This window comes from Ictidomys tridecemlineatus, chromosome 4 (genome assembly GCF_052094955.1).
Source record: "Ictidomys tridecemlineatus isolate mIctTri1 chromosome 4, mIctTri1.hap1, whole genome shotgun sequence".
Taxonomy (NCBI): Eukaryota; Metazoa; Chordata; class Mammalia; order Rodentia; family Sciuridae; genus Ictidomys; species Ictidomys tridecemlineatus.
Window position 1 is genome coordinate 107211812 of NC_135480.1, and position 26717 is coordinate 107238528.

At 35.4% G+C, this 26717-nt stretch overlaps 1 protein-coding gene across 1 annotated transcript; it reads left to right on the forward strand.

Moving 5' to 3' along the window:
- The first annotated feature begins 4277 nt into the window (after positions 1 to 4277).
- LOC101972338 (olfactory receptor 10D1B) lies at positions 4278 to 10608 on the forward strand. The gene has a single exon (XM_040286805.2). It carries the CDS (start codon positions 6899 to 6901, stop codon positions 7826 to 7828), a length of 930 nt encoding a protein of 309 aa, XP_040142739.1. The 5' UTR covers positions 4278 to 6898; the 3' UTR covers positions 7829 to 10608.
- Positions 10609 to 26717: the final 16109 nt, after the last annotated feature.

The following is a 26717-nucleotide window of genomic DNA, read 5'->3' on the forward strand; positions in this document are numbered from 1 at the left end:
ATGGATTCTGTTTCTCCTCTCGGTTCTGAAGTTTTGCCTTATATATTTTGAAGTTCTTTTGTTAAATGTATCACCATTTAGGATTATTATAACCTTCTCGGAGAATTGACTCTTCTATCATTAGGTAATGCATACCTTTATTGCTGATGATTTTTCTTTTTCTGAAGTTGGCTTTATCTAAAATTAACATTTCTACTCCAGATTTCTAGTGATTAGTGTTAGCCTAATACATTTTTCTCCATAACTTCAACCTATAAAATTGTTTTAATTTAAAGAAAGTTTCTTACAGAAAACATGGTGTTTTTTTATTTTTTTGCTTGTTTTAGATAATCTACTCTGGCAATCTCCATGTTTTAAACAGTGTATTTAGATCATTTATATTTAAAGTAATTATTGATATTATTTGGATAATATCTACTGTTTTTGTTACTATTTTCTTTTTTTATTAGTTGCTCAAGACAATACAATGATCTTGACATATCATATATTTGATTCAAATAGGGTATGAATTCTCATTTTTACACATGTACGATTGCAGGATCACATTGGTTATACATCCATGTGTATATATACTGCAATCCTAGTGTCAGTTGTATTCTGCTGCCCTCCCTCTCTCCCCTCCCCTCCTCTCCCCTCCCATCACTATTCTCTAGCCATTCTACTGTGACAATTATCTCTTTCTCTCTCTTTTTTTTCTTCCCTTCCCCCTCACACCATCGTATATGTATTTTGTGAACCCATGAGGGTCTCCCATCTTCTGTGCAATTCCCCTTCTCCCTCCCTTTCCCTCCCTCCTCTTTTCCTTGTTTTGTGGTAATCTTCTTCTCATGCTCTTCCTTGCTACACTGTTTTGAGTCACCTCCCTTATATCAGAGAAGACATTTGGCATTTGTTTGCTAGGGATTGGCTAACTTTGCTTAGCATAATTTGCTCTAGTGCCATCCATTTCCCTGCAAATGCCATGATTTTGTTATTTTTTAATGCTGAGTAATATTCCATTGTGTATAAATGCCACATTTTTAATCCATTCATCTGTTGAAGGGCATCTGGGTTGGTTCCACAGTCTAGCTATTGTGAATTGTCCTGCTATGAACATTGATGTAGCTGTGTCCCTGTAGTATGCTCTTTTTAGGTCTTTTGGATATAGTCCGAGAAGGGGAATAGTTGGGTCAAATGGTGGTTCCATTCCCAGCTTTCCAAGGAATCTCCATACTGCCCTCCAAATTGGCTGCACCAGTTTGCAGTCCCACCAGCAATGTACAAGTGTACCTTTTTCCCCACATCCTCGCCAGCACTTGTTATTGTTTGACTTCATAATGGTTGCCTTTCTTACTGGAGTGAGATGGTATCTTAGAGTGGTTTTACTTTGCATTTCTCTGACTGCTAGAGATGGTGAGAATATTTTTTTGTACTTGTTAATTGATTGTATATCCTCCTCTATGAAGTGTCTGTTTAGATCTTTGGCCCATTTGTTGATTGGGTTATTTGTTTTTTTGTTGTTTTTGTTACTATTTTCTATGTTTCATTTGTTCTTTGATCTTTCCATCTTGTTTTTTTCTTTTCTAATTTTAATTAATCACTTTTATGTGATATTATTTTGTCTATACCCTAAACATATTTTTTTAAAAAATGTTTTAGCTGTTGCCTTATAATTTGTAATATACATTTAAAATTAATCTAGGACCACATTCAAGTAACATTGTACCATTTTATGCATTGTAACAGTGTTCCTAAATTCCTTTCTCCCATCCATTATGGAATTGCTCCTATACATGTGTTTCACTTATTCATCTACCTCCCAAAAGAATTATTACTATTACCTTAAAATTAGCTTATAGATCAATTATGAATAAAAAGTATAGATTTATTTTTATTTTGATTTATTCCTTCTCTTTACTCTTCTTTCTTAATGTGGATCTGAATTTCTGACCTGTATTATTTTCCTTTATACTGTAAATTTCTTTGTTTAGGTATGTTTAAGTACACAGATATTTACTGTTGTTATAATTGCCTATAGTATTTAGTACAGTATCATTATACAAGTTTAGAGTCTAGGAGAAATAGGCAATAATATATATCCTGGTGTGTAGTGGGCATACATCTAGGTTTGTGTGAGTATACAATATCATAACTTTTATCAAATGCTATTAAGTGTTTTGTGTTTTCTTTATATACTTGTAGTCAAGATCTGAATTCTACTTTCACTAAAAACAAAACTGCTCTCTCCCCCAGTCCTACAAGCTGCATATTTATGACTTTATTACACATCAGAAATTTCACAACAACACTATATGGACAACCTTCATGTCTGCAGCTATGTGTGGATCACTCAAGAGGTATAACTACAATACCCAGTGATATGACAATGGCATTCAATGTTCAAAGCAGAAAAATCAATCATATTGGAAATACCATCCTGATTTCACCTTTTTAAGATCCTCAGTTTCAAAACTAGAGATATTTTGACTAGCTGTTTTCCAAACTCAAGAACTAAGATCATACTCTGCTAATTTTGTTTCCACAGAAGATTCTTTAAATACTTTTAAAAAATACAATATCAAGTGATTGATTTAGTTTCAGTATTGTACCAAAATAGGGAAGTTCTTAACATTTTAATTGTTCATGTAAGAGATGATGTTCTTACTGTTAAGAACTCTTAAAGATAAGATGCAAGTCACTTATCAGATACATGACACTGCTTCTATGGACTTATTTAATTGGTTTAATCTTGACTCCAGCTAATATCTGTTTTAGGATATTTTTTGTACCCTTAATATTTTAAAAAGGAGTAAATTAGCCTTGGAAAAAAGGAAAATCTTCCTACATTATACCAGTTGCATAACAAAATTTAAAATAATCACAGAAAACTTACAGTCACAACAATGCCATAAACTCAACAGAAGCAGAGAATGGAATGGTAGTGGTCAGGGTGTTGAAGAAGAGGAAGAAAGGGAGATATTAATCAAAGGGCACAAATTTTCAGTTATACTGACGAAGTCTTAGAGATTTACTGTACTGCATAGGGCTTATAGATGATAAACTGCATTTCATACCTAAACATTTGTTTAAAGGTGAAAGAAACTTTTGGAGGCAGTGTGTAGGTTCATTGTATGCACAGGTTTGTGATGATGGCTTCATGGTATATACTTATCTTTAAACTCATTTGCACACATTAAATATATAAATATTTTCATATGTTGATTATACCACAACTATATGGTTTTTTTAAAAAATTAAAAAAAGAAGAAGAAACTATTATCACCGAAATGAAAGAGAAAGAAGAATATCACAGTGGTAGGTAGATCAGCACATTAACTCCTAGTGGGCAGAGGTTAGAAAATATAAAACATTGTTTACCAGACTCCCTTGCATTTGAGGTTTTGATGTGATTGAAGTTCTGTCAGTCAGATGCACTTGAGAATTGGATGTTGAAACCAAGTCATGTGGCAAAAAGCAGGACAATGGGTATCTGTATTTGCTAGTATAAACTGTGTGTTAATACTAGAGCTGCCAACCATAACAATAGCTTCACATTTCAGCAGCTTTCTTAGTATCTCCTAATTCAGCAACTGAGTTAGTGACTCAGGTCTACAGCATGGATTTGGATGGAGGTACAATAATAAAATAAATAAAATAATTTTAAAATCAGAAAGAACATGCACTATCTTCAGTTATTCATTCACAATGAGAATATCCTCAATAGTACACTTAAGACTGTTCTCCTTATATCTTCTTAAATACTTACAGTGATAGAGAAAAGGTGGTATCATAAGGTTGCTTATTTTATTAATGTATACATTATAATAATTGCTTCTTATTTTTAAAATACATCTGTCTTCCTATTATGTCTGTCCATGATTCATGAGTCAGTTTATCAAACAACTCATATCACGTCTATCCACAAGTTCTGCAAACATCTGAAGACCACATTTTTCTCTCTTTTTATTCTTTGAGTACAAAACTCAAATCTCTGGAATTCATTATCAGTACTTTGAAATTAGAGTCTCAGCTTAGTTTCCTCCTAATTATTTAATATTTAAGTTACTTACTCTTTGTTTTGTAAAAAAATTATGTCAAACAATACCACCTACTTTATGAAATTTCTTTTAGAGATTAAGTATAATAATAAATGAAAATTTTTATCACAGCTTTTATTATGTGGTAAGTGCTTAGAATTAATTATTAACTAAATAATAACTGTTTTGATAATTTGTTTTTGAGACGGTTTATATATTTATTTTGGTCATTCTGTTATGAATGGCTCCCCCATATTTCTCTTTTGAAATATGTACCTGAGGATACATACTGTTAGTAGATGCATAAGAGTTATTATCTAATTATAGTCCTGTCTTAAACAGTGATATTTACTAGAAACAAATACATAGTTACATTGATACACAGATATTTTTAAAAGTGATGAGAGAAATAGTATCACAAGCAAAGGCTTGAAGGTATGAAGGGTTACCAAATGTGGGCATAGCATAGCAGGTGATCTAATATTTAGTAGGCAGCCTATCTTCCCATGCCATCAATCTCAGAGCACCTCTTTATGATGATACCATTACTATTATCTCGTGATTAGATGATGAATGAGGTTGACAAACTAATTGCTCCCTCAGAGCTATCACAGAGTTCCAATCAGGGCTTAAAAGGATGTAAAAAGCACTTCTAAGAAAGCAACCCAGGGAGAAAGAGGGTATGCTGGTCTCAGTTGCACAAACCCCATGAGATTCTATTTTTTATAAGTAAGGAATGGCGGCTCCTATGGCTGGAGCACACTGTGCTCTGCTCAGCAACGGTAAATGCAAGGTTAAACTTCTGTCAGGGTCTCACCATCAATCTCTGCCTCCTACTTATTAACGAGACCACATATGGGGACCTTTCTGGTCCTTTGAGCTTCTTTTTTTTTTTCCTGAAATGGACTTAAAAATCAAATAGCATCATCTAATCAGAGATTATCATGGTGTCTGATTATAGACAAAGAATAGGGACTTCTGTGAGCCTTAGGTAACCAAGGGGAGGGAGTGAAGAGCTCACAGGAATTTGAGTTGTTCAGGGAGACTATTCAGGTGTGGCTAGAATTAGTAACAAGTGGTAGAATCTAACTCCCACCCCCTAAAATGTCATTGTTTTTATCTTAGTGTTTATATTTTTGCCCAATTCTAGAGTGGTATAGCTGACTTATTCTGGCATGGTCTTTATTTTTAGAAATGTTTTTCAGAGGCACTTTTCACAGCATATGATTGGAATTTCTATCTTGAATGTGGCTCTATAACGAGAAAGCTCCTATATTAGATACTATACTACTATACTACAGCTAGTACTATGCTGTAGCATCAAAGGCGTAGGAAAACCCAATTTTATGATCTCTAAAAGCTAAAGAGAATTTAGCCAAGTGTGGTCTAAAATACAGACTACAAATTACCAGGAATAATTTAGATGCAAAGATTTTTCTCACCTTCATGTAAAGCAATTGTGAGGACACATCTGGAAGGGTATAATTGCCCATAAGTGGAGCAGACTGTCTCAGAAAGCAGAGACAAAGAGATGGCAGATTTGACTAATGATTAAGGGTGCAGACAATGAAATAAAACAGCTCTACCATATAGTAGCTTTGCATTCTTGGGCAACTTACTTAATATTTCTGAGCTTGTATCTCTTATCTGCAAATAGTAATAGTAATAGTAAATTTTTATTATAGGTACATTTAAAAGATAAGTCACAGTTTCACAGCATGGATCCAGTCCTTGGAACATAGTAAGTACTAATTAAATGGTATGTGTGTATGTGTGTAAATATGTGCAATTATTATTACCATTGTTAAGTGAATAATGAGAAGGAGAACCTGCGTCTTCCAGTCAATAGATCCTGCTCTTCACTTAAATAACCTTCCTAATTAGTGCTTCTGTTTCTTTTAGTTCAACATGAGACACTGTACTTTCCGCTTTGTCACAGTAACATGAACTTGATGCTTTCCTTGCTGCTACTGTTTGTTTTGTTTAATATTTCTAAGTAGCCATAAGTCCATGTAGAAAAAAAATTAAAGTACTAGAAGAACAAGGGCAGTATCATGTGATAAAACTGTGGAACTTAGCACTCTAAAATCCAGAGGAATGTATTCTGAAGAAAATGTTATCTAAGTCTATTCAACAGTGTTATTTAACAAAACATTTATTGGAAAATAATTACATAATACCAGCATTAATAAAAAATACTTAAATAACTATATTTAAGATGCATAAAATAAAGGGAAATTTTTACTTAGTTGTTCAGGGAGACTATTCAGGTGTGGCTAGAAGATTTGCCAGATATTTTCATGGACATTTCATAAACTTTACTGTGATACCAGGATGTTTTGTGCAGACATTGTTGTAAAAATTTTGGCTTCCATGTAGCAGATGATGAAACCAGGCCTATGGAAGACACTGTGCCAGTTATTTTTATTATTTCAGCTAATAAAAGGCTAAGCCAGGATTCATATAGAGTGACCTGCATCTTAATACAATCATTTTCTGTTATTTGCAGAGTGTAATAAATAGTTGGAGTTTGTTACTTAAAGATATCACAAGCCTTCCAAATATAAATGTGCTCAAAGAGAATAAATCCATGGAAAAAAGTTTTCTCACTTGAAGATGTTTTGAGTATAACTCTAAATTTCTGCTCTTGTCATGGTGGGCAATTATCAACCTTTACAAAATATCCCTTCCAAAATTGGATTGACTGACTCTGAAACCTCCATCTCTTATTACCTGAAATTATTGCATAGATTTTTCTCTTGTCTTTTCTATGACGGCAGATTGCTTCTGTTTAAAAACATAGTCAAAGCTTGATAATGTGACTCTGTTGTTCAAATTTGGGTGCTTCATACCCCTACTCAGGGTCAGACTTTCTTATAACTATGAGGAATCGCTCAGTGGTGACTGAGTTTGTTCTGCTGGGCATCCCAAACACAGAGGGCCTGGAGACCATGCTCTTTGTCCTGTTTTTGTCCTTTTACGTCTTCACCCTCATGGGGAACCTGCTAATCTTGCTCGCAATTATCTCCTCTACTCGGCTTCATACCCCCATGTACTTCTTCCTGTGCAAGCTATCTATTTTTGACATATTTTTCCCTTCTGTGAGTTCTCCCAAGATGCTGTTCTACCTGTCAGGGAACAGCAGAGCCATCTCCTATGGGGGCTGTGTGTCCCAGCTCTTCTTCTACCATTTTCTGGGCTGCACTGAGTGTTTTCTGTACACAGTGATGGCCTACGACCGCTTTGTTGCCATATGTTTCCCTCTACGCTACACCATAATCATGAGCCACAGAGTGTGTGCCATCTTGGCTGCAGGGACCTCATTTTTTGGCTGCATTCAGGCCACCTTTCTGACCACTCTCACCTTCCAGCTGCCCTACTGTGGTCCCAATGAGGTGGACTACTACTTCTGTGACATCCCAGTGATGCTGAAGCTGGCTTGTGCGGACACCTCAGCCCTGGAGATGGTGGGGTTCATCAGTGTTGGCCTCATGCCCCTCAGCTGCTTCCTCCTCATCCTCACCTCCTACAGCTGCATTGTCTGCTCCATCTTGCAGATCCGCTCTGCAGAGGGCCGCCGCCGCGCCTTCTCCACCTGCAGTGCCCACCTCACAGCCATCCTGCTTTTCTACATGCCAGTGGTCCTCATCTATCTAAGGCCAACCCCAAGCCCCTGGATGGATGCAACTGTTCAGGTCCTGAATAACTTGGTCACTCCCATGCTAAACCCTTTGATCTATAGTCTGAGAAACAAGGAGGTGAAATCATCCCTGAGGAAGGCCCTCCACCTGATTGGCTTCCTTCCTGAATAATTGTAGAGAGAGATCAGTAGCTAACACTTCAGCCACACATTAGAGCTGATGAAATACTTTTATTTGGTTTGCATAAGGTATTATTATTATTTCCATTTTTTAGCATGGGGGACTGAGATGCTGAGAGTTAAAGTGATTTGTCTCAGGATGTGTAAGGAACAAGTAGCAGAATGAAGACTCCAGGGTTGGTCTTCTGACTTTTCTTGTGGACATCAGAGGGCTCCTAAAGAGGAAGAGAAGTTTTTCCCAGTAGGCTGAAAAAAAAAAATGGAACTTGTGCTTCTCAATATTAATTGTCTTCATACTTTTTCATTTCTACACCTCGTTTTCTTCTCATTCTGTTGCTGTTTTATCTTGGCTAAAGTGATTGCCTTCTCAAAAATCTATATTGGAAAAGCTATCATTTTATTAGTCTAAAGGTTGTTGTTGAAGTGAGAGAGAAGCATCTCTGTGGTTTCAAATAACATCCTGTACTTAAGAACCTTGAAGAAATTGTATGAAGAGAAAAAACTTCTGGCTAGGACTTGAGACAGGTCTCTGAGGTGAAGCAGAGGTACCAATATTCTGTATCACTTACAAATCCTGACTTTAGGGATTGGACCTGAAAACAAGCCTTGAGTGTGCAAATGCAGCATGTGAGTAGAAAGCTTTTTTGTTTACTGAAAAGGTTTGACTTTGGTTTAATTTCCCGTGTTTCTTGATTTTGTTTTCTGGTTCAAATATCCTGCAAATAAAAAATATGCCATTTCAATCAGGACAGCTATCATTTTCATGTCCAAATTTGTTAAGCCTTATGTTTGGGGACTATTTTTGTTGTGAAATTTGTTGGAGTCTAAATTTGCAAATTATGCTGTATGCCTATATGAATATGTCACAATAAAACCAACTGTTTGTACAATTAATATGTAGTTACATCTGTAAACAAAATTGAAATTATTTTAAAAAAGAATGATATACAGAGGAAAAGACACCAGGACACTGGAAAGAAGATGATGGAAGAGGAGGAGGAAGAGGAAGAGGCAAGTGGATTTCTTTTGTCTGTCCTTCTCAGAATCAGAGCATAGCAGAAGTACCTGCCCCACCCAATGAGTAGTGCAGAGTCTTTGTCTGCTGCCTCCAAGGTAAGCTGACAGAACCAGAAGGTAAGCAAACTTCTGGCAGTAACTACTCTTGGGTGCCTAAAAACCTTCTATCAGTGCTGTTTTCCTCTTGTTTTTCATTAAGCAAGAGTCTAAAGGGGAAGTTGGAAATATATCTCAAATTATTTTTCCTGTATTGCAAACCCTTCTCATTATTCTCAGGGTCCATTCTGACATCCATGAAGCAGATGTACAACTCAGTAGAACATTCCAGGGTTCATACTAAGACCAGGGTAGAATATGAAGCAGAAAGAAAGGAGTACATTTTCTGGGATAGAGAAGAATCTCACAGAAGTATTGAAGATCAAGATGTGTGTGATACCTTACTTTACCCAGAGGAAGGAGAGCTGAGGAGTATTATCCAGGAAGAAACAGCCTACTTCTCAATCTTTCTTTTAGGGATCTGAGGAGGAGGGTGAGAGAGAATTACTTAGGCTGATATCTCTTAAACATGTGCCATTATGAAGGAATGTCTTTGCAGTAAGCTCAAATTCAGTATAGCTTCTGATTTCAGGGTTCTTCCCCAGCTAAGCATGTTGTTCTTAGATTGAGGGAGAAGCCTGGAGAAAAGAACTCCATCCATATCGCCTAAAGCAAACTAACCTGTCTGCTTGTCATAGTAGTTCTGAAACATACTTACAAGTCTTGTGTTTCCAGGTACAGCCTAAGCTCTCTCCATCTCAATAGAAGCCCAGAATGTCAGGCCTAGCCTGGTATATGGAGAACTAGGTTGACTTTTATGGTAAAACTTTTATGGGTTCCATCATTTAAGAGGCACCATAAGAAGAATTTGAGAAAAAGTATCAGTGGAGGAAACCTCAAATTAAGTAGCCCACCCTGCAGACTATTTTATCTATAGGGCAGATAAAGACAGAGGATCAAAGTTTAAGGACAGGGAGACTGGAGAAGAACAGGAATATTGGAGCAGAGGTTCAGAGAATAGTTTTGAGCAGGGTGAGGTGCAGGAAAGCATTTCCTGAGGCACTCTGGCTTTAAGCTTGGCCCAGGGGCCAATCAACACTCAGCACCCTCCCCATATTCTAGATTCTTTAAAGGCTTCTCCATTTACTCAAACAATTTCTGCAAAATACCACAGCACTCTACACTCATGTTTACTTTTTGTTCCTTGCTAAATTCTTTAAAAAAGCAAAGCTTGTTCTGACTTTGACCTGTGTAATTTTCTGCAGCCCCTAGAGAACAAATGTGTGTTATGAGCCTCCATGGAAGATTATGACATAGACACTAAAAGTGATGTCCAGATTATGGTACAGACAAGGCAGAGAGAGGCTGTGGAGAGAGGCTTCCAAGGGAGTATCCACAGGGGTCTGCGCTGTTCATTGCCTGCTCTCCCTGATGATTGGTTCCCAATGAAAATGACTGAATTTAATGAATAAAAAATTAGAAATTAATGTTTTCAGTCACTTGATCTGCATAATGTTCTTTGTGCAAAAAATGCTAATTTTTCCTTTAGCAAAATAACCATTCAAGCTAAAAGAAAAGCATTGCTATGTGGTATACTGGTTGACTGAGGTTGAAGGGCAACAATACCTGTCATTATTGGAAAGCTAGATCGGTGAGGATCTAGCCTATTCTCTATTATCCCTTTGTTTTTTGTTTCAGCATACAGACAATTATTTTAATTCTTATCTCAGACAATATCACAAAGTTATCTGTTATTGTCCTATTGATATTTTTTAAAAAATGTTTTATCCAATATTAAAGAATTAGAAAATAATATTAATGAAAAATAGGCTAAGTGCAAGAAACTATGATACAATCAGTGCACATATTCCTCTACCTACTTTAAAGAAAAGAGTGATGCCAGTGGAAATCCCCAGAGGTTCTGGCCTGATCCCATACTCTTTCCTCCTCCTGGATAACATCATTCTCCTGAATGTGGTGTTTTCTTTGAATTTTGTCTCATATGTTTGTGTCCCTGAACACAATATTGCAAGGTTTTGAAACTTATATTAATAAAATTCTATTGAAATTTGCTTTTTTTAAGTTTAAATATTAACTTTTAATATTTATGTATTTGTATGCCTGGAATTAATTAATTCACTATTTACAGAGTGTAGCAGCCCATTAAAGAAATACATCTACTTTGCCACTGTGTAGTATCACATTATGTGAATATATTAACATTTATATTTTTATTACTAATTAAATAAACATGAAACTCTTCCTTTTACATAGCCATAATATTTTATTGAGTTCTTATGCCTCTCATGTATACAAATGACACAAAGATACCATCACCAAACTCTCTTCAAGATTTCTTTCCATAAGCGAAAAGAGAAAACAGGAAAAACTATTTAGTTTGGATTTGCCCAACAACATACAGTAGTACACAGATTGGATATAAGCAATTTATTTTGAAATATGCTCCCAAGAAGCACAGTAAGGGAGTAAGTGATATAAGAAAGGATAGTCAATTAAGTATGTGTTTATAGCTCACTGCTATGGAGAACTGGAGCTCATTCCCATTAGAATCCTCTGGAAGACAGTATGAAACCTCCTCCATTATTGCAAAGGATGCTGGGGTATTTCTGTATCAACCATTGCCCCAAATTTGTTAGTGGATGTTCTTTGGAACATTAATGATCAAGCCCTTCTGGCCTGCTCCGTATACACAGACTAAAAAATCTTCCTTGGCCAGAGACTGCCCTCAGGCAGAGGACATGGGATCCCTCAGCATGCAGTGTGGTGGTGAACACCTGTAATCCCAGCAGCTTGAGGGGCTGAGGTAGGAGGATCATAAGTTCAAAGCCAGCCTCAACAAAAGCAAGGCACTAAGCAAGTCAGTGAGACCCTGTCTCTAAATAAAATAAAAAATAGGGCTGGGGATATGGCTCAGTTATCAATTGTCCCTGAGTTCAATTCCTGGTACACCCCGCCCCCCCCCCAAAAAAAAGAGTAAGAGTTAACTAGGTGTAGGAAGGTGAAGAAAAAGGACAGATGAGTTGTCACAGTTCACAACTCTCTTTTCCTTTATTATTGGTGGAATAAATGGAAGCATGACTTCTGGGTGACATTACATTGATGGTCAGGACCTCAGTTTATGCATTTGCCACATGTTATTAAGTGTCTGGCGGTAACAGACCAGGACTCTGATTTGAGAAGGATAGTGATGGTCTATGTTGACAGAGGTGACAGAATCAGATAGTCATGATTAATTTTGATCTGAACATGTATGACTATTACAACTGTTAACAAGTCACACAGCTGATTTAAATTGCTACATTTTAATAAAATAGAAATATATGAATGTACTTTGTTGAACTGTAAAGACTGACTTAGTTTTTTAATTTATCTAAAATTACATTTTGAAGGTAAAAAGGATTTGATAAATTCATTATCTTTCCTCTTTTCTATTTTTCAAAAATATTCTTTAAGTAAAGAAAAATTTAAAAAGGAAGACAAAAGCAGTGTTCAAGTGACAAGAATCTTCTTTGGAAACAACTCTTCAGACATATTGGTGAAAAAGAATAGTGTTTAAAAACAGTATGTGCTGGGCTTTAAAGTCAGACAGACATGAGTTTAAATTCCCAATCAGCCACTTCCCATTGGTGAACCATTCGATAATTACTCTGAGTACAGTCTAATCAAATTTATTATCAGGATGAAAGCACCTCACTCACAGGATTGATGTGAAAATTAAGTGATGTTAACCACAACAGGAGCTCAGCTGAGGCTTAGTGTATAGTAAGAAATTAACAAATGATAGCCATTTGTATGAGTCATACTAGTCTGGTACTCCAGAAAACCATAGCCTATAGGAAGAAGGGTCATAACCTTTGACTTATAATAGGGTCACATCATAATAAACCTATTATAAATTGAAATATTGTCAACTGAATGTGCATTTAACACACCTAGACTCCTGAACATCAGTTTAGAAACACAGCACACTGTAGAATGTTGGCAGTTCACTCCGGAAGATACTGTCACCACGCAGCATCATGAGAGACTATTGTATCACATATTGATAGTCCAGAAAAAGATCAAAACTCAAGATTGAAAGTACAATTTTTATGACTATGTATTGTTTTTGCACAATTATAAAGTAAAACAACCATAAGTCAAATCATAAATCAAGGAGTGTGTTTGTGTATGTGTGTATTTGTGTGTGTGTGTGTGTGTGTGTGTGTGTGTTTTAAGGAACTGGCTCCAACTATAAAGGCTGAGAAATCCCAACTCTGAAGTAGGCAACTGGAGACCCAAGAGAACCTGTGGTATAACTCAATGTAACTCTGAAGACTTGAGAACCAAGAGAGACAGTGGTGTAAATTTCGGGAGAAGGGCAGGAGAAGAACAAAGTGCTCAATCAATAGGGTCTCCAAATTTCTATTTTCTTACCATCCTAATTCTATTGAAGACTTCACATTAATCGAATAAGGACCACCCACATTAAGGAGGCAATGCCCTTTTTTAGTGTATTGATTGAAATGCTAGGCTCATTGAAAACATTTTCACAGATGCACTCAGAAAAATATCTGGCCAAGAGTCTGGAAACTGGTTCAATCAAGCTGATTCCTAATGTTAACTATTACATCTATTATTATTAAAGTATTTTAATTTAGTTTTTTATAAAATACTTTACAAATTAATTTATACTTAACAATATGTTGAATTAAAGTAAAATTATGGGCTGTTTCCCATTATAATTCACACAATATTTCTTTATTTAAGGTCACTTAAATACTGAATACTATATTATATTGCCCCACAAAAATAGTAGACATTGAAAGTAACATTGGAATTACACAGTGTATATCATTTCAATCTGTGTTGGTCATTTCAATCTGTGAGCAGCAACTAACAATTTATATGCTGATATAACAAAGGCTTGGTAAGGGGGATAAAGTAGAGAAGAAGACCCTGTGCCCAAATTGCCCCAAACTCTCAGGAAACATTAAAAATGTCAGTGCATCTGTTTGTAACCACTATGAATTAGGATTTTCTCAAAGTAAATTAACCAAAGCAAAAACATGAGATGAAAAGTTATATTAGATTGAATAGTATTTGTATTACATGAGCAAGCTGAGAAACTTATTAAAAATATCACTACAGGTGAGAAAGAACAAAATAAAGCTACTACCGGGAAATGGTTGTGATTAGCCAAGATTTCTGAGGCATTTAATAGATTAGCCAGGATTTAAAGAACATTTAATATGAGTGCTATGCCTGGTCTTTTACATTCTTGTCTCACTTAATTCTCATGGTTTTTCCATGAGATAAGTATTGATTATCTCTATTATCTCTCATTTAGGAAAATGAGACTGACAACTTGGGCCTCTTGCTCAAAGTATATCAAAGCATTCAGCCCCGAGTTTGTCTCACTCTTACACGTGCTTCTGCCCTCATGACTCTCATGTACAATCCATGATGGGAACCATTGCTACCAGCATGTGCTGGTCATTCCCATTAACATCATTTGTTGAAACTCAGAAAATAGTTCTTATTCCTTAAATTAAATAATGGAAAACTCCCAATAAGAAATATGTTTTCAAAATATTCTCTTACTCCCACATCAAGCTGTATGATCTCTCAAAGGAAATCACCAAAAAGAGAACTTTTTAAATTAATTAACCTCAAAGGAATCATTCCTGTGAGATGCTTCTCATGCTCATTAAGACTTTTTATTCTTTCCCTGTAGCTTTTGGTCCCCATCTGTGAGCTATGTCATGAGGAAAAGTGGATTAATAGGACTGGGATATATTTAGGCAGGGAAAGGGAGCTTGTTAAAGGGTTCATGTCTTGGATTCTCTCTGTAATTCTTGTTCTCAGGAAAAGCCAGTCATGAATGAGACCCACACATGTGTATACACAGCTTCCTTCCCACCCCACACATGCTCATGGACAGTGTCATCCACCTCACTTTCTCCAGTGTGTCCATGATGAGGCCTGTGTTTCCTAACCCACTGCATTAAGCACATTCCTCTAACATTGCCCCTCTAAAGGAAGTTAATGAGAAAAGTGACACTTGCCACTCACACTGTAATTAAATATTTGACTAGAATATTAACAGTGGAAATATGGAGTTATTCATGCGTAGGCTCCAAATGAATACTTACTTTGAGTACAAACTTCTCTCACCTCCACGAAGCGAGAGGAGAATTTGTCAATCAGATTTCAATGGTCAGATTTAGGTTCACCCAGCATGTGGTGAAAAGCAGAATGAATTTCATGAAGGAATACAGGGGCTCGTGACAGTTTTCATGGTTTTATTTTCATGTGTGTGTGTGCGTGTGCATGTGTGTGTGTGTGTGTGTTTCTTTTCTTATTTTTATTTTTTTGTTACTAGGGATTGAAACCACTTTCCTTTAATACTGAGCAACACCCCCAATCCTGTTGATTTTTTTATATATATTTGAGACAGGATCTCATTAAATTTCTGAAGGTCTTGCTAAGTTGCAGAAGCTACCCTGGTACTTTCGATTCTCCCGACTCAGCCTCCTGAGTTGCTGGGATCACAGACATGCAACACCTCACCTGACTTCATGGTTTCATTTAAAAAGATAGTTGCTGATTCTTCTCATCAGTACATGATAAGATATATCATACCTATCTCAGCCCTTCCCCACATTCAGAAACCTCAAAGATAGATGTATTTTACATTCATAGTTATTTTCATGGCACTAGGGAATAATTATTTTAAATACATAAAAAGCATGCACATATGCATTTTTATGCACACAAAGTATAATTAATAGGAATAACAATAATTTGCAACAAATAAAGTTTATAAAAATGGAATAGAATCTATTGTTTTAAATAAAATATCATTAAAATCCTTCAGGATCCACAATAATTATCTATGTCAAAACAGATCAATAAATGCTTATATCTCGTTAGATGTAAGTGGATAGAAATTGATGGAACCTTAAATGTCATGTAAAGCAATTATTTTGTATACAATGAAACAACAGGACAGAGAGGTCAAACAACATAAAGAAAATAACAGAACAAATGTCGACAAAGTTAGGTACTAGAATCTAATTTAGTATTTAAATCTCCAATTAATCTTGTCTGTTTTCAAATAAGTTTTGTAATTGCCTTGATACTTGTCTTCTGCATAAATTGAAATTTCTCCAAGAATAAGCACTCTGTGTCTCCATGTATATCTGTTTGCCTCTAATTCTATCTGCATTTCACCTACAGTGGTCAGCACAAGAGCTGGAGCATAACTGAGATTCTAACTACTAGTGCTGTTGAGTTGAATATGTCCTTGTAAATGACATCCCCATGTAGCTGGCCCTCGGTCTTCTCCAGTTTGATTATGTACAAAGCAAAACCTAACCACTTGGAAGTCAATGGTGAGCAGAATTGAAGAGAAACTTCTAGACTAGGCCCCATAACTATGTCTTATTTTTTATTCTTGATTATTAAAGAGAAACTTTTAACTAGAAGGAAACTTAGAGATTATCAGTGTAAGGACAATTTTTTTTATAAATGAGGGAAAAGACCTACATTGTGAAATGAGTGTGGAGGAATGAGTGCACCAAATTGAGAGCTCTGCATTCCATCAAGGGACCTGGACCATTTTAATTAACTGAGAATTAATTTAGAAACATTCATTGAGGATTTACTAGGCCACTTAGCAAGGAGCCATGGAGAATAAAAGATAAAACAGACAGAAGTCTTTATGAAACTGACTAAGAGAAACGTGTATATTACCAATCATCAGAAAAATACAGTTAAGCCTGGAAGTCTAGCCCTGACTGACAGACTGATTGCCTAGCATATGCAAGGCTCTGGGTTCATTCTTCCTTAAAAAAAGGAAGGTTACAGTTAAAATATTGGTATAAAAAAGTTAGTTTGATCTGGAAATATCTGCGTAGGTCTGAAGAAAGAGGTAACATATAAATTGGATTTTATTGGCTGATAGAATTTGAAAATTTGGAAAAATTTAGAAGTAGGAAAAAATTGTGCACTGAAAAATTCAGAGGTTAGGACTAGAAATGGCAAGAAAATGAGAAAAAGTGATATTTTTCTTCTTTTCTTCAGTGTAAAAAAATCAGTGATATAAAATAATATTGTATTACATATGGTTAAACATTTTTTGATTAAATATTATACCATATATGGTCATGCACCACGTAATATTTCAATCACATACATTCATAAGATTTTAGTGGAGCTGAAAAATTCCTATAGCCTGGTGACTTTGTAGCTATTTTAACATCAAATACAACATGTTATTCAAGTGTTTGTTTTGATGTTTGTTTTGATGAAACCTAGTGTAATGCCAGCTCTGTAAAATTACAGCACATATAATAACATGCTATACATAATACTAGGTAACTAAAAGGACCAACTATGCTCCTGGTTTATGCATTTACTACATTGTGTGTTTTATCCTTATTTTAGAGAATACTTCTTTTGCTTATTAAAAAAAAGTTTACTGTAAAGCTGAATGCCTTGTTAGGTTGTTGCCTGGCTCATCCCATGTTCACGTGTATTTTGACTACATCAAGCGACCACATTTGGTTATTGACTTACACAATCTAGATTTGTCTAAATGCACTCCAGGATCCTAGCACAATAATAAAACTGTTTAGTGGTGCATTTCTTATGACATCTCGACATGGTTAAGTGATGCATGACTGTGCATTATTTTTATTTCAGACTATTTTTATAGGATAGTATTTTATAGCATTTACATTATCTACAGCAGGGTATTAGGGAATAGATTTATATGCACTTAGTATAGTCCATGCTAAAAACTTTGGTTCTGTTGTCAAAAACTAAAGAAAAGAAAGCAGCCGGCTTAAAATTAATTGTTAGATTATCTCTCTTTTAGCTCCCTTTATCTCTGCATTTGTTTTTTATGGAGACCTTTCTATAGAGGACTTATGAGTCAACAACAGTCCAAAGCTAATACATGGAGCCCTGTGAGACAAAGTGTAAATTTTAATTTAAAGGTCAGTGGGATAGATACTATTAAATAACACACTGCTCAAATAAATTTCAAGTTCTATTAAATGTAATGAGGTTTATTATCTTCCACACATAGCCCTACATCTAGAATCCCACTATCAGACCCTCCATTCACACCCTGGTGTACATGATGGTAAAACTGATGTCACTGCTGTACTTCTTGGAGACTCACAGTACACTGTATGTTTTGTGATGGCAAGAGGTCACCCAGCTCCATCTCCACATTTGCAGGAGAACCAATTTCTGCTGTGGTCTCCGTATTGACCCCTAACACCATTTTCCCTTGGAGAATCCCCTCATCAAAACCTCATATGTGCTCATGGCTTCCCTTCAAAATTTAATGTATTTCCTTTAAAATTTAATTATTCAGCTAGTAAAATGGTACACTTTTAAGTTTCAAAAGTCATGTTTTTAAAAAGTGAGATTACAACAAAGATAAGAATGGCTTCAGTGATGGTACCCTGAACTATAAAATCAAGTTCACCAGTAACAAATGGAAATTTCTTTTTATTAAATTCAGTATCAATTAGTTGGTTGTAAAAAGCAATATCAGCAGATCAAATTAATGCTACATACTAGAGTTTTATTGGTTCTATACTTGCTTTTTATTAGTTCATTTTTTATTATTGTAGAAAGGTTAAAAGCAAGGTTTTATATCAAACTTTGTGCTTGAGATAACATTTAAGAAAATCTACATTTCAATTTGAAATATCAATAGTTTAAATCTAGCATTTTACCTCTGGATATATACCCAAGAAAACTGAAGACACATGTACACACACACAAAGACATGTACACAAATTTTTATAATGACATTATTAATAACCCAAAATGGAATAACCTATACATCTTAACCTAATAAGTGATAAACAAAATGTAGTATAATCTATTCATGGAATATCACTCAATCATAAAAAGGATCAAAGAAGTGAGAGATACTACAAAATGGATCTTGAGAACATTAAGCTAATAGCAAGAAACCAGAAACAAGAAGCCACGTTTTATCTGTTTATATGAACTATCATAAAATACAAATCCATACATAATGCATAAAAGTGCATTGCTAAGGCAATGGGAATGAGGAATTCTTATTTATTTTTTGGTATTGGGGATTAAACTCAGGAACACTCAAACATTGAGCCACATCCCCAGCCCTTTTTTTTCTATATTTTATTTAGAGACAAGATCTCACTGAGGTGTTTAGTATCTCACTATTGCTGAGGCTGGCTTTGAACTTATGATCCTCCTGTCTCAGCCTCTAAGCCTCTGGGATTACAGGCGTGCCCCACCATACTGGCAGAAATTCTTTTGAAGTGATAAAAACATTCTAAAATTGTGTTATAATATTATTCCAAAACTCTGCAAATTCAATAAAAATCATTTAACTCTATGCTTTAAAAAGATGAATTTATAGTATGTGAATTATATCTTAATAAAATTGTTATTAAATTACCAATAATGTCTCTTCATGACATTATATCAACCTATTTATAGTGCTTATAAAAATAAGTGTTAGTTCTTCACATTTGCAGAGATTTATATTTCAGAAAAGCACACTGTATCTCATTTGAAATTCAAATAAACACCTGTAAGAGATATTATTATTTTAGTTTTATAAAAACTTGATGATCCTCAGACAATTTTACAACTTGCACACGAAGAACACGAAGAACTTGAACACGGTGAAAAATAATATTGAGATATTTTTCTAGTTTTGAAATTTGTTTAAATAAACAGAGCCATGATTGTTTTTGTTCCCTTTAAATTTGTTTTAAGATTTATTAATATTAAAACATATATCTGTAATTTTACAACAAGCTTTTGTATTTGTTTATTCATACTTCCTGTCAGACATATGGGTGATTCTTCTTATTGTTATGAACATTCTTCTGCTTATCTCTGGGCTCAAGTTCAAGAGTTCCTCTAGAAGGTATTTTTAGGAGTGGAAAGACAAACAGTTGTTGAGAATGAAGTGATTATTAAAAATGCATTTGTGATCTGGGGATGTGGCTCAAGCTGTAGCACGCTTGCCTGGCATGCATGGGGCGCTGGGTTTGATCCTCAGCACCACATACAAATAAAATAAAGATGTTGTGTCCACTAAAAACTAAAAAAATAAATATTAAAAAATAATTCTCTCTCTCTCTCTTAAAAAAATGCATTTGTACCCTGAATGATGAAAATCCTAAAACATTCCTGTAAGCACTTTATATTGACACCTTTCTTAATATTTTTCAAATTGTTAGTGTTAGAATTTTCCATTCCATTTTAAAATTCAATCCTTGATAACTACTAAAGTTGAACATCTTCTAATATGTTTAAGGACAATTTAGATTTCATCCTCCCTCCCATGTCTCACATGGGCAGCGGGAATGGGTGTCCCCTTGGTGGAATGGGCTGGCTGAGAAATAGAAGCTAAGAGAAATAACACGGTGAAAAACCCACACAACACAAGAGGTAGTTTCAAAAGCGGGACAGGAGAGGCAAGCTGATGGAATGGATTGAGCTTCTCATGAAAATGAAACCCGAACCTGCTTTATTTATATTAGGAAACATCAAAGGCCTCCCTTAGAATGTTCTTCACCAAAATAGGGTAAAGGTGAACTGTTCAGTTGCTAATGGGTTACACCTATCTCCAGTTACTACTATGGGAGACCTTTCTAGCAGATCTGAGGGGAAGGTCATGTGCATTGGGCTATCTGTCACCAAGGGAGAACAATGGAAAGTTCCCAATGCCAGGCCTAACCCTCCCTGGCTCCTATGCCAAGTGAATTTCCTCATTGTTTTACAGATGACTTCTCACATCATCCTTTGGGAATTTATATTATGTTTTTAGTTTTGTATTCCTTTTAGTATCTCAATTTAAAAAAAATTGACTAATACTAGTTCTGTATGTACTTTAGATTTTAATCTCCTGGTGGTAACATGTACTGCAATTACCTTCTCCTACTTTGCAGTTCCTCCCTTTTTCAGCATTAAGGCATATTGTTGATAAAATCAATGTCTTCCTTTTAATATGGATGATTTATCAGTTTTCTTTTGTAATTATAAATTACTGACTCCTATTTAGATATTACATACTACTTTTAGTTATATTTTTAATTTTTTGTGGTTTTATTTTTTCATTTTTAATCATTTTTCACTTAATCCACCTAGTATAGGTTTTTGTTTGTGATTGACATAAGAATTCAATTCTCTTTTACTTTTAAAAAATTTAAATAGTTGTCCCAGAACAATTTACTATTTAATAGTTCATTGCCTCCTCCACACACACACAATGTCTTCAATGTTCCCCAATTTTAGGATTTTTGCTCTTGTGTAATCATCTGTTTAAAGTTAGTGACTCAATTCTAGAAAATAGAATGTGGCAGGGTTGGTAGAATGTCACTTTCAGAAAGTTTTGAAATATAGTTTGTTTTGATAAAGTCACCCAAATTTACTTGCAAATATTGTAATATCTCTTATCATCTAATTAGACCACAAGCTCCTGTCTTCTCTTTCATTCTTTATGTGATTATATGTGCTTTCTCTCTTTTTTCCAGAGATACTTTTATTACTTTATTTAAATAAAGTGCCATATTCTTGCATTCACCAACCCTCACATTTTTTCACTATTTCATTAGTTTATGCTTTCAAACATCCTTTTCCCCACATTTCTATTTGTGCATTACTATTCAACATAATGATGGGATTAGTTGTTACAGATTTGTACATGCACACAATATAAAAATATAATTTGGCTAATATCACTCCCTAGAACTTCCCCCTCCCGCCTCACTTCCCACCCCTTTTCCCCTTTCCTCTATGATCTCTCTTTCATTTTCATGAAATATGCCCCACCTTTCTTTTTCTTTTTCCTTTCTAACTTCCATATGTGAGAGAGAACATACAGTCCTTCTGAGCTTGGTTTATTTTGCTTAACATAATAGTCTCCAGTTCTATCCATTTTCCTGCAAATTATATAATTTATTTTTTCTTTATGACTGAATAAAACTCCATTATGTATATGTACCACATTTTCTTTATCATCCATCCATTGATGGACGCCTAGGCTGGTTTCATAATTTGACTATTTTGAATTGTGATGCTATAAACATGAATATGCCTGTATCACTGTAGTATGATGACTTTAATTCTTTAGGATAAACACTGATGAGTGCTTAAGCTGGATCATATGGTGGTACTTGCCTAGTACTTGGAGGAATCTACATGCTAATTTCCATGGTGGTTGTATTAAATTACAATCTCCTTGATACAGTAAAAGGGATCCTTTATCTCCACATCCTCTCCAGCATTTATTATTGTTTGTATTCTTGATTACTTAGGCAACTTTTCTTGCTATTTTAACTAAAGTAAAATGAAATCCCAGGCTGGGGTTGTGGCTCAGCATGTGTGAGGCGCTGGGTTCTATCCTCAGCACCACATAAAAATAAATATATAAAATAAAGGTCTTGTGTCCAACTACAAATATATATATATATATATATATATATATATATATATATCAGTGTAGTTTTAATTTGTATTTCTCTAATTGCTAATGATGTTGAACATTTTAAAGAAATTTATTGGCCATTTGTATTTCTTCTTTTAAGAAGTGCTTGTTAAATTAATTTGCTCATTTATTAATTGGGTTATTTAATTTTTTGATGTAAAGATTTTTGAGCTCTTTATATATTCAAGATATTAATCCTCCATAAGAAGAGTAGAATAAATTATTTCCCAATCCATAGGGTCTCTTTTTACATTTATAATAGTTTCCTTTGCTGTGCAGAGCTTTTTAGTTTTATGCAATCTACTTCATTCACTCTTGGCATTATTTCCTAAGCTTTGGGAATCCTATTGAGAAAATTGTTGCTTGTGCCCATATACTGGAGTGTTGATTTTACATTTTCTTCTAGGGGTTGCATAGTTTCTATTCTAATTCTTAGTTCTTTTATTCATTTTGAGTTTATTTTTGTGCAGGATGAGAGATAAGGTCCTAGTTTTATTCTCTGCATATGGATAACCAGATTTCCTAGCACCATGGTAAAAAGACTTTATTTTCTTCATTGTATGTTTTTGGCTCCTTTGTGAAGGGTCAGATGACTGTAAATGTGTGAGTTTGTCTCTGTGTCTTCTGTTTTATTGATGTGTCTGTTTTTAATATGTTATGCTCGAATTTGGGTCCCCCAAAAGACCACCAGAGACCAAGATCCATGTAAGCAACAAAGAGGTGTTTATTGTGAGCTAGCTCAGTCCTCCATACACACACACACACAGCAACTGGTGACACTGAGAGGTCCCAAGCCCAGGGTTTGCAGCAGTTTTATACACTTTTTGGGGAAGGCAGGGACTTCACATACATCATAGCATCTCTTAGCAAATAATCACACACCATGGGAAAATCAAACAACAACTCTTAACATTGATTTGCACGTTCACTGGTGGGAACAAGTTGGGTAGGGGTGATAGGTTAGTACCAGAAGGGGATTCGTTTGAACTGATTGGTATAAGCCATGAGGGGTGTACGTGTTGAACTACATGGTTTCCCAACACGTTATCAACCACCATAAACTACTGGGAGGGTCATCTGGCATCCCAGGTATTTCCCTGTCTCATGCTGATTGGTGGCTGCTAGGGGGTTACTATGGGTCCTCACCTAGCCTGACTGAGTCAGGGATACCTGACTCCGCAGTTCTCTCCTGTTATTTGTAGATAAACAACTCAGAAGGGTGGGTATGTGCCTAGGAGTGCTCTGTGAGTCTTTCAAAGGACAGGGGTCATGCCCCCTTTCCTTGGACAGGCTTTGCTCTGAGGTAGAGGCTGGTTTCTCAAATACACATAGTTCTTTGATAATGATGAACCTTGTTCTATGGAAGATGAACAAATCTTAGTTTACTAACATCTGCAAAATCAAGGAGAACCTCCACAGAAGAGAAACTCCAGACTTAGGCAACTTTTCTTGCTCATGGTTGTATGGGTCTTTAATTAATAATTTTGAATAATTATCTTAATAATATTACAGAAAATTCATATGAAGAAAAATTCCCAGCTTATGGTAGTCAATTTACCAAATGACAACCCTGTTTGTTGAGAAATCTGGTAATAGAAACTACATATACAAATAAAAATAATAAAAAACATAGCTGAAAAGTAGAACTATCCTACTCTGCTAAGGTTGCCATAGATTCATGCAGTCTAATAAGTACAGTAGGACTGTTTTGAGGCTCTAGCTCCAATATATTCAAATGCAGAGGAGGTTATGTCTTTGATATATGAAATTGTGGGCAAGGTGAGCACAGTTCAGTCCATAGGAAGAACAGTTGAGAAACTGAGATTGAAGTGTGTGAAATTGTGTGAGTTTTTAAAAGCCTGAGAGATATAGGTGTTATTTCTTCTAATAATAATATATTTTCCAATTGGTGGAATGGTTTCTACATAGGTCCTAAAATTGAACCATATCCCTCACCTTTTCTCTAAGCCAGCAAGTGTTGATATAAGCCAGGCACAGTGGCACACGCCTGTGATCTGAGTGATTCAGGAGGCTGAGGCAGGAGTCACACAAGTTTCAGTCACCCCGGGAAACTTAGCAAGACCCTGTCTTAAAACAACAACAACAATTAAAAAAAAATTTCAGAAAAAGACTGGGGATATAGCTTGGTGATAAAGTGTTCCTGAGTTTCACTTCAGTACCAAAAAAGAAAATAAAAAGCGTAGATATGGCTCCATCCTGTGTATATCACAATAACACCTCAAGGGGAAGTATTATCATATTGTATTTTGGCCTATTTACCATTTTTAATTAATTAGTCCCTTTGCTACACAACCTGCTTGAATAGTATTCATTCAGGCATGGAATCCCAAGGCTCCAAAGACATTTAAGTTTCCACCTATGTGGAAACAATGTAGCTATTAGTGTCTTAGAAAACATCTTTCCAGAAGAGAAACACAAGGCCAACTTTGTCATTTATCTGGATTCATCTGTCTAAAAAGAAAGAGCTTTACAGATTATGGGAGGAAATGCCTGACGTTGGTTTACATTTTGGACTTTAGATCCTAGATGGGCAGATGGTAAAAGGACCAAACTTCCTTCTTGTAAGTCCCCTAAGAGCCATCTTTATCACTTTTCTTTTCTCTTTTGTTGATCTCGCTTTCATGCCTCATATACTCAGAAAAGAGAAATTGGAAACTTTGGTTTACAAATATTCTCAGATTTTGTGATGAAGAAGAATATACAGCTAGTGGGCATAAGAATATGTTATGATTTGCTTGGTTTGAAGGCGTTTTCATTTTTTAAAAAATCGTCTGAATCTGATCCATCAGTTCACAAACCCCATTCTGATTATTTCCCCTGATAACCAAGAATTTGTACTGGATTAAAAATGATTTTTTAAAGTGAAAATTCTTAATGATCCTATACCCAGATAACTTCAGCTCTTTTTTTTCTGTGGTGTGTGATGGCCAAAACTTTTTTGGAGGTGGTACAGATTTTGTGTAGGATGTGATTTGTATCTTGTCACCTGGAGGTAGATAGAAAACTTTTAAGTACTCAGTGGAATGGAGTAAATTGGGAACAGATAGATGATCAAGCTGTTTTACATGGTTATTTGGGGAGGCTGGGGGATATTATTAATCGACAGTATGACACAAGTTATTGTACAACACAAATGAGTTAATCCAAGTCATGCCAGACATTGCATGAGTTATTTCATTCTTAAATTCACTGTTTATGAAGGACCTACTCTCCTATTTTATGCTAACCACTGTTGTTTGCACTGATGACATAATTTAAACATGAAAAATTATTTATTCTCCTAGACATGTGTGTGTGTGTGTGTGTGTGTGTGTGTGTGTAGCTGTAAACAGAGGTTCATTTTCATTGCTTAATAAAGAAGAGAGACAGATGAATGGTATCCAGGCAAAGTTCAGCAAGGTCAATAATGCCTACAATGTATCACAGATGCAGTGCAATGGAAAGACTGATCTCTTTCAAAAAATAAAAAGCATTTGAATTTAGTTCCTAGTTTTTCCATTCACTAACTGCCTTAATTTAGAACTATTTAGCCTTTCTCTTGTGAAAATGTTTTTTTTTCTGAAGATCCACAGTAGAGGGTCATCATGAGTAAACAGAGATCATGCATGTGTTTTGAACTATAAAGTAGTAATTGTTCAATCTTTCTTTATGACTCACTTTAAAAATGAACAAACATAATGTTGTCAGTGATAGTGATTGACAAATAGACTAATCTCCCTCGTCCATTATTGTGTGGATCCTGATGTTCCCTTTAAACACTTTTGCTGCTAGAGTTTTCTTTCCTTCTATTTATTTATTTATTTTTGGCACTGGGGATTAAACCCGGGGCACTTAACCACTGAGTCACATCTCAGCACTTCTTTTTTAAATATTATATTTTTATTTTGAGACAGGATCTTGCTAAGTTGCTTACAGCCTCACGAAGTTACTGAGGCTGACCTCAAACTTGTGATCCCCAACCTCCCCTCAACCTCCCAAGTTGCTGGGATTATGGGCACCCACTTCTGTGCCCAACTTGCTTTTACATTTAAAAAAATGTTGTTGTAATAAAAGACATCTCTATTGTGAATCAGTACAACAAAACTACTTGCTTCAGAAACTTTTAAGTTGGCTGTGGCAGCTCCACTCTAATATATAATGCCCTGAATCTTGGGGCACAAGCGGTCTCTCTATAACTTACAACCTGAATACTCATTTAAATTTCATTTCCCTAGTAAGGTCACTCCTGGAGAGTGAGCAAGGTCATACTTCCATGTCTTCTGTTTCTTCTTCCTTCCCAGGCCTGTCTTTC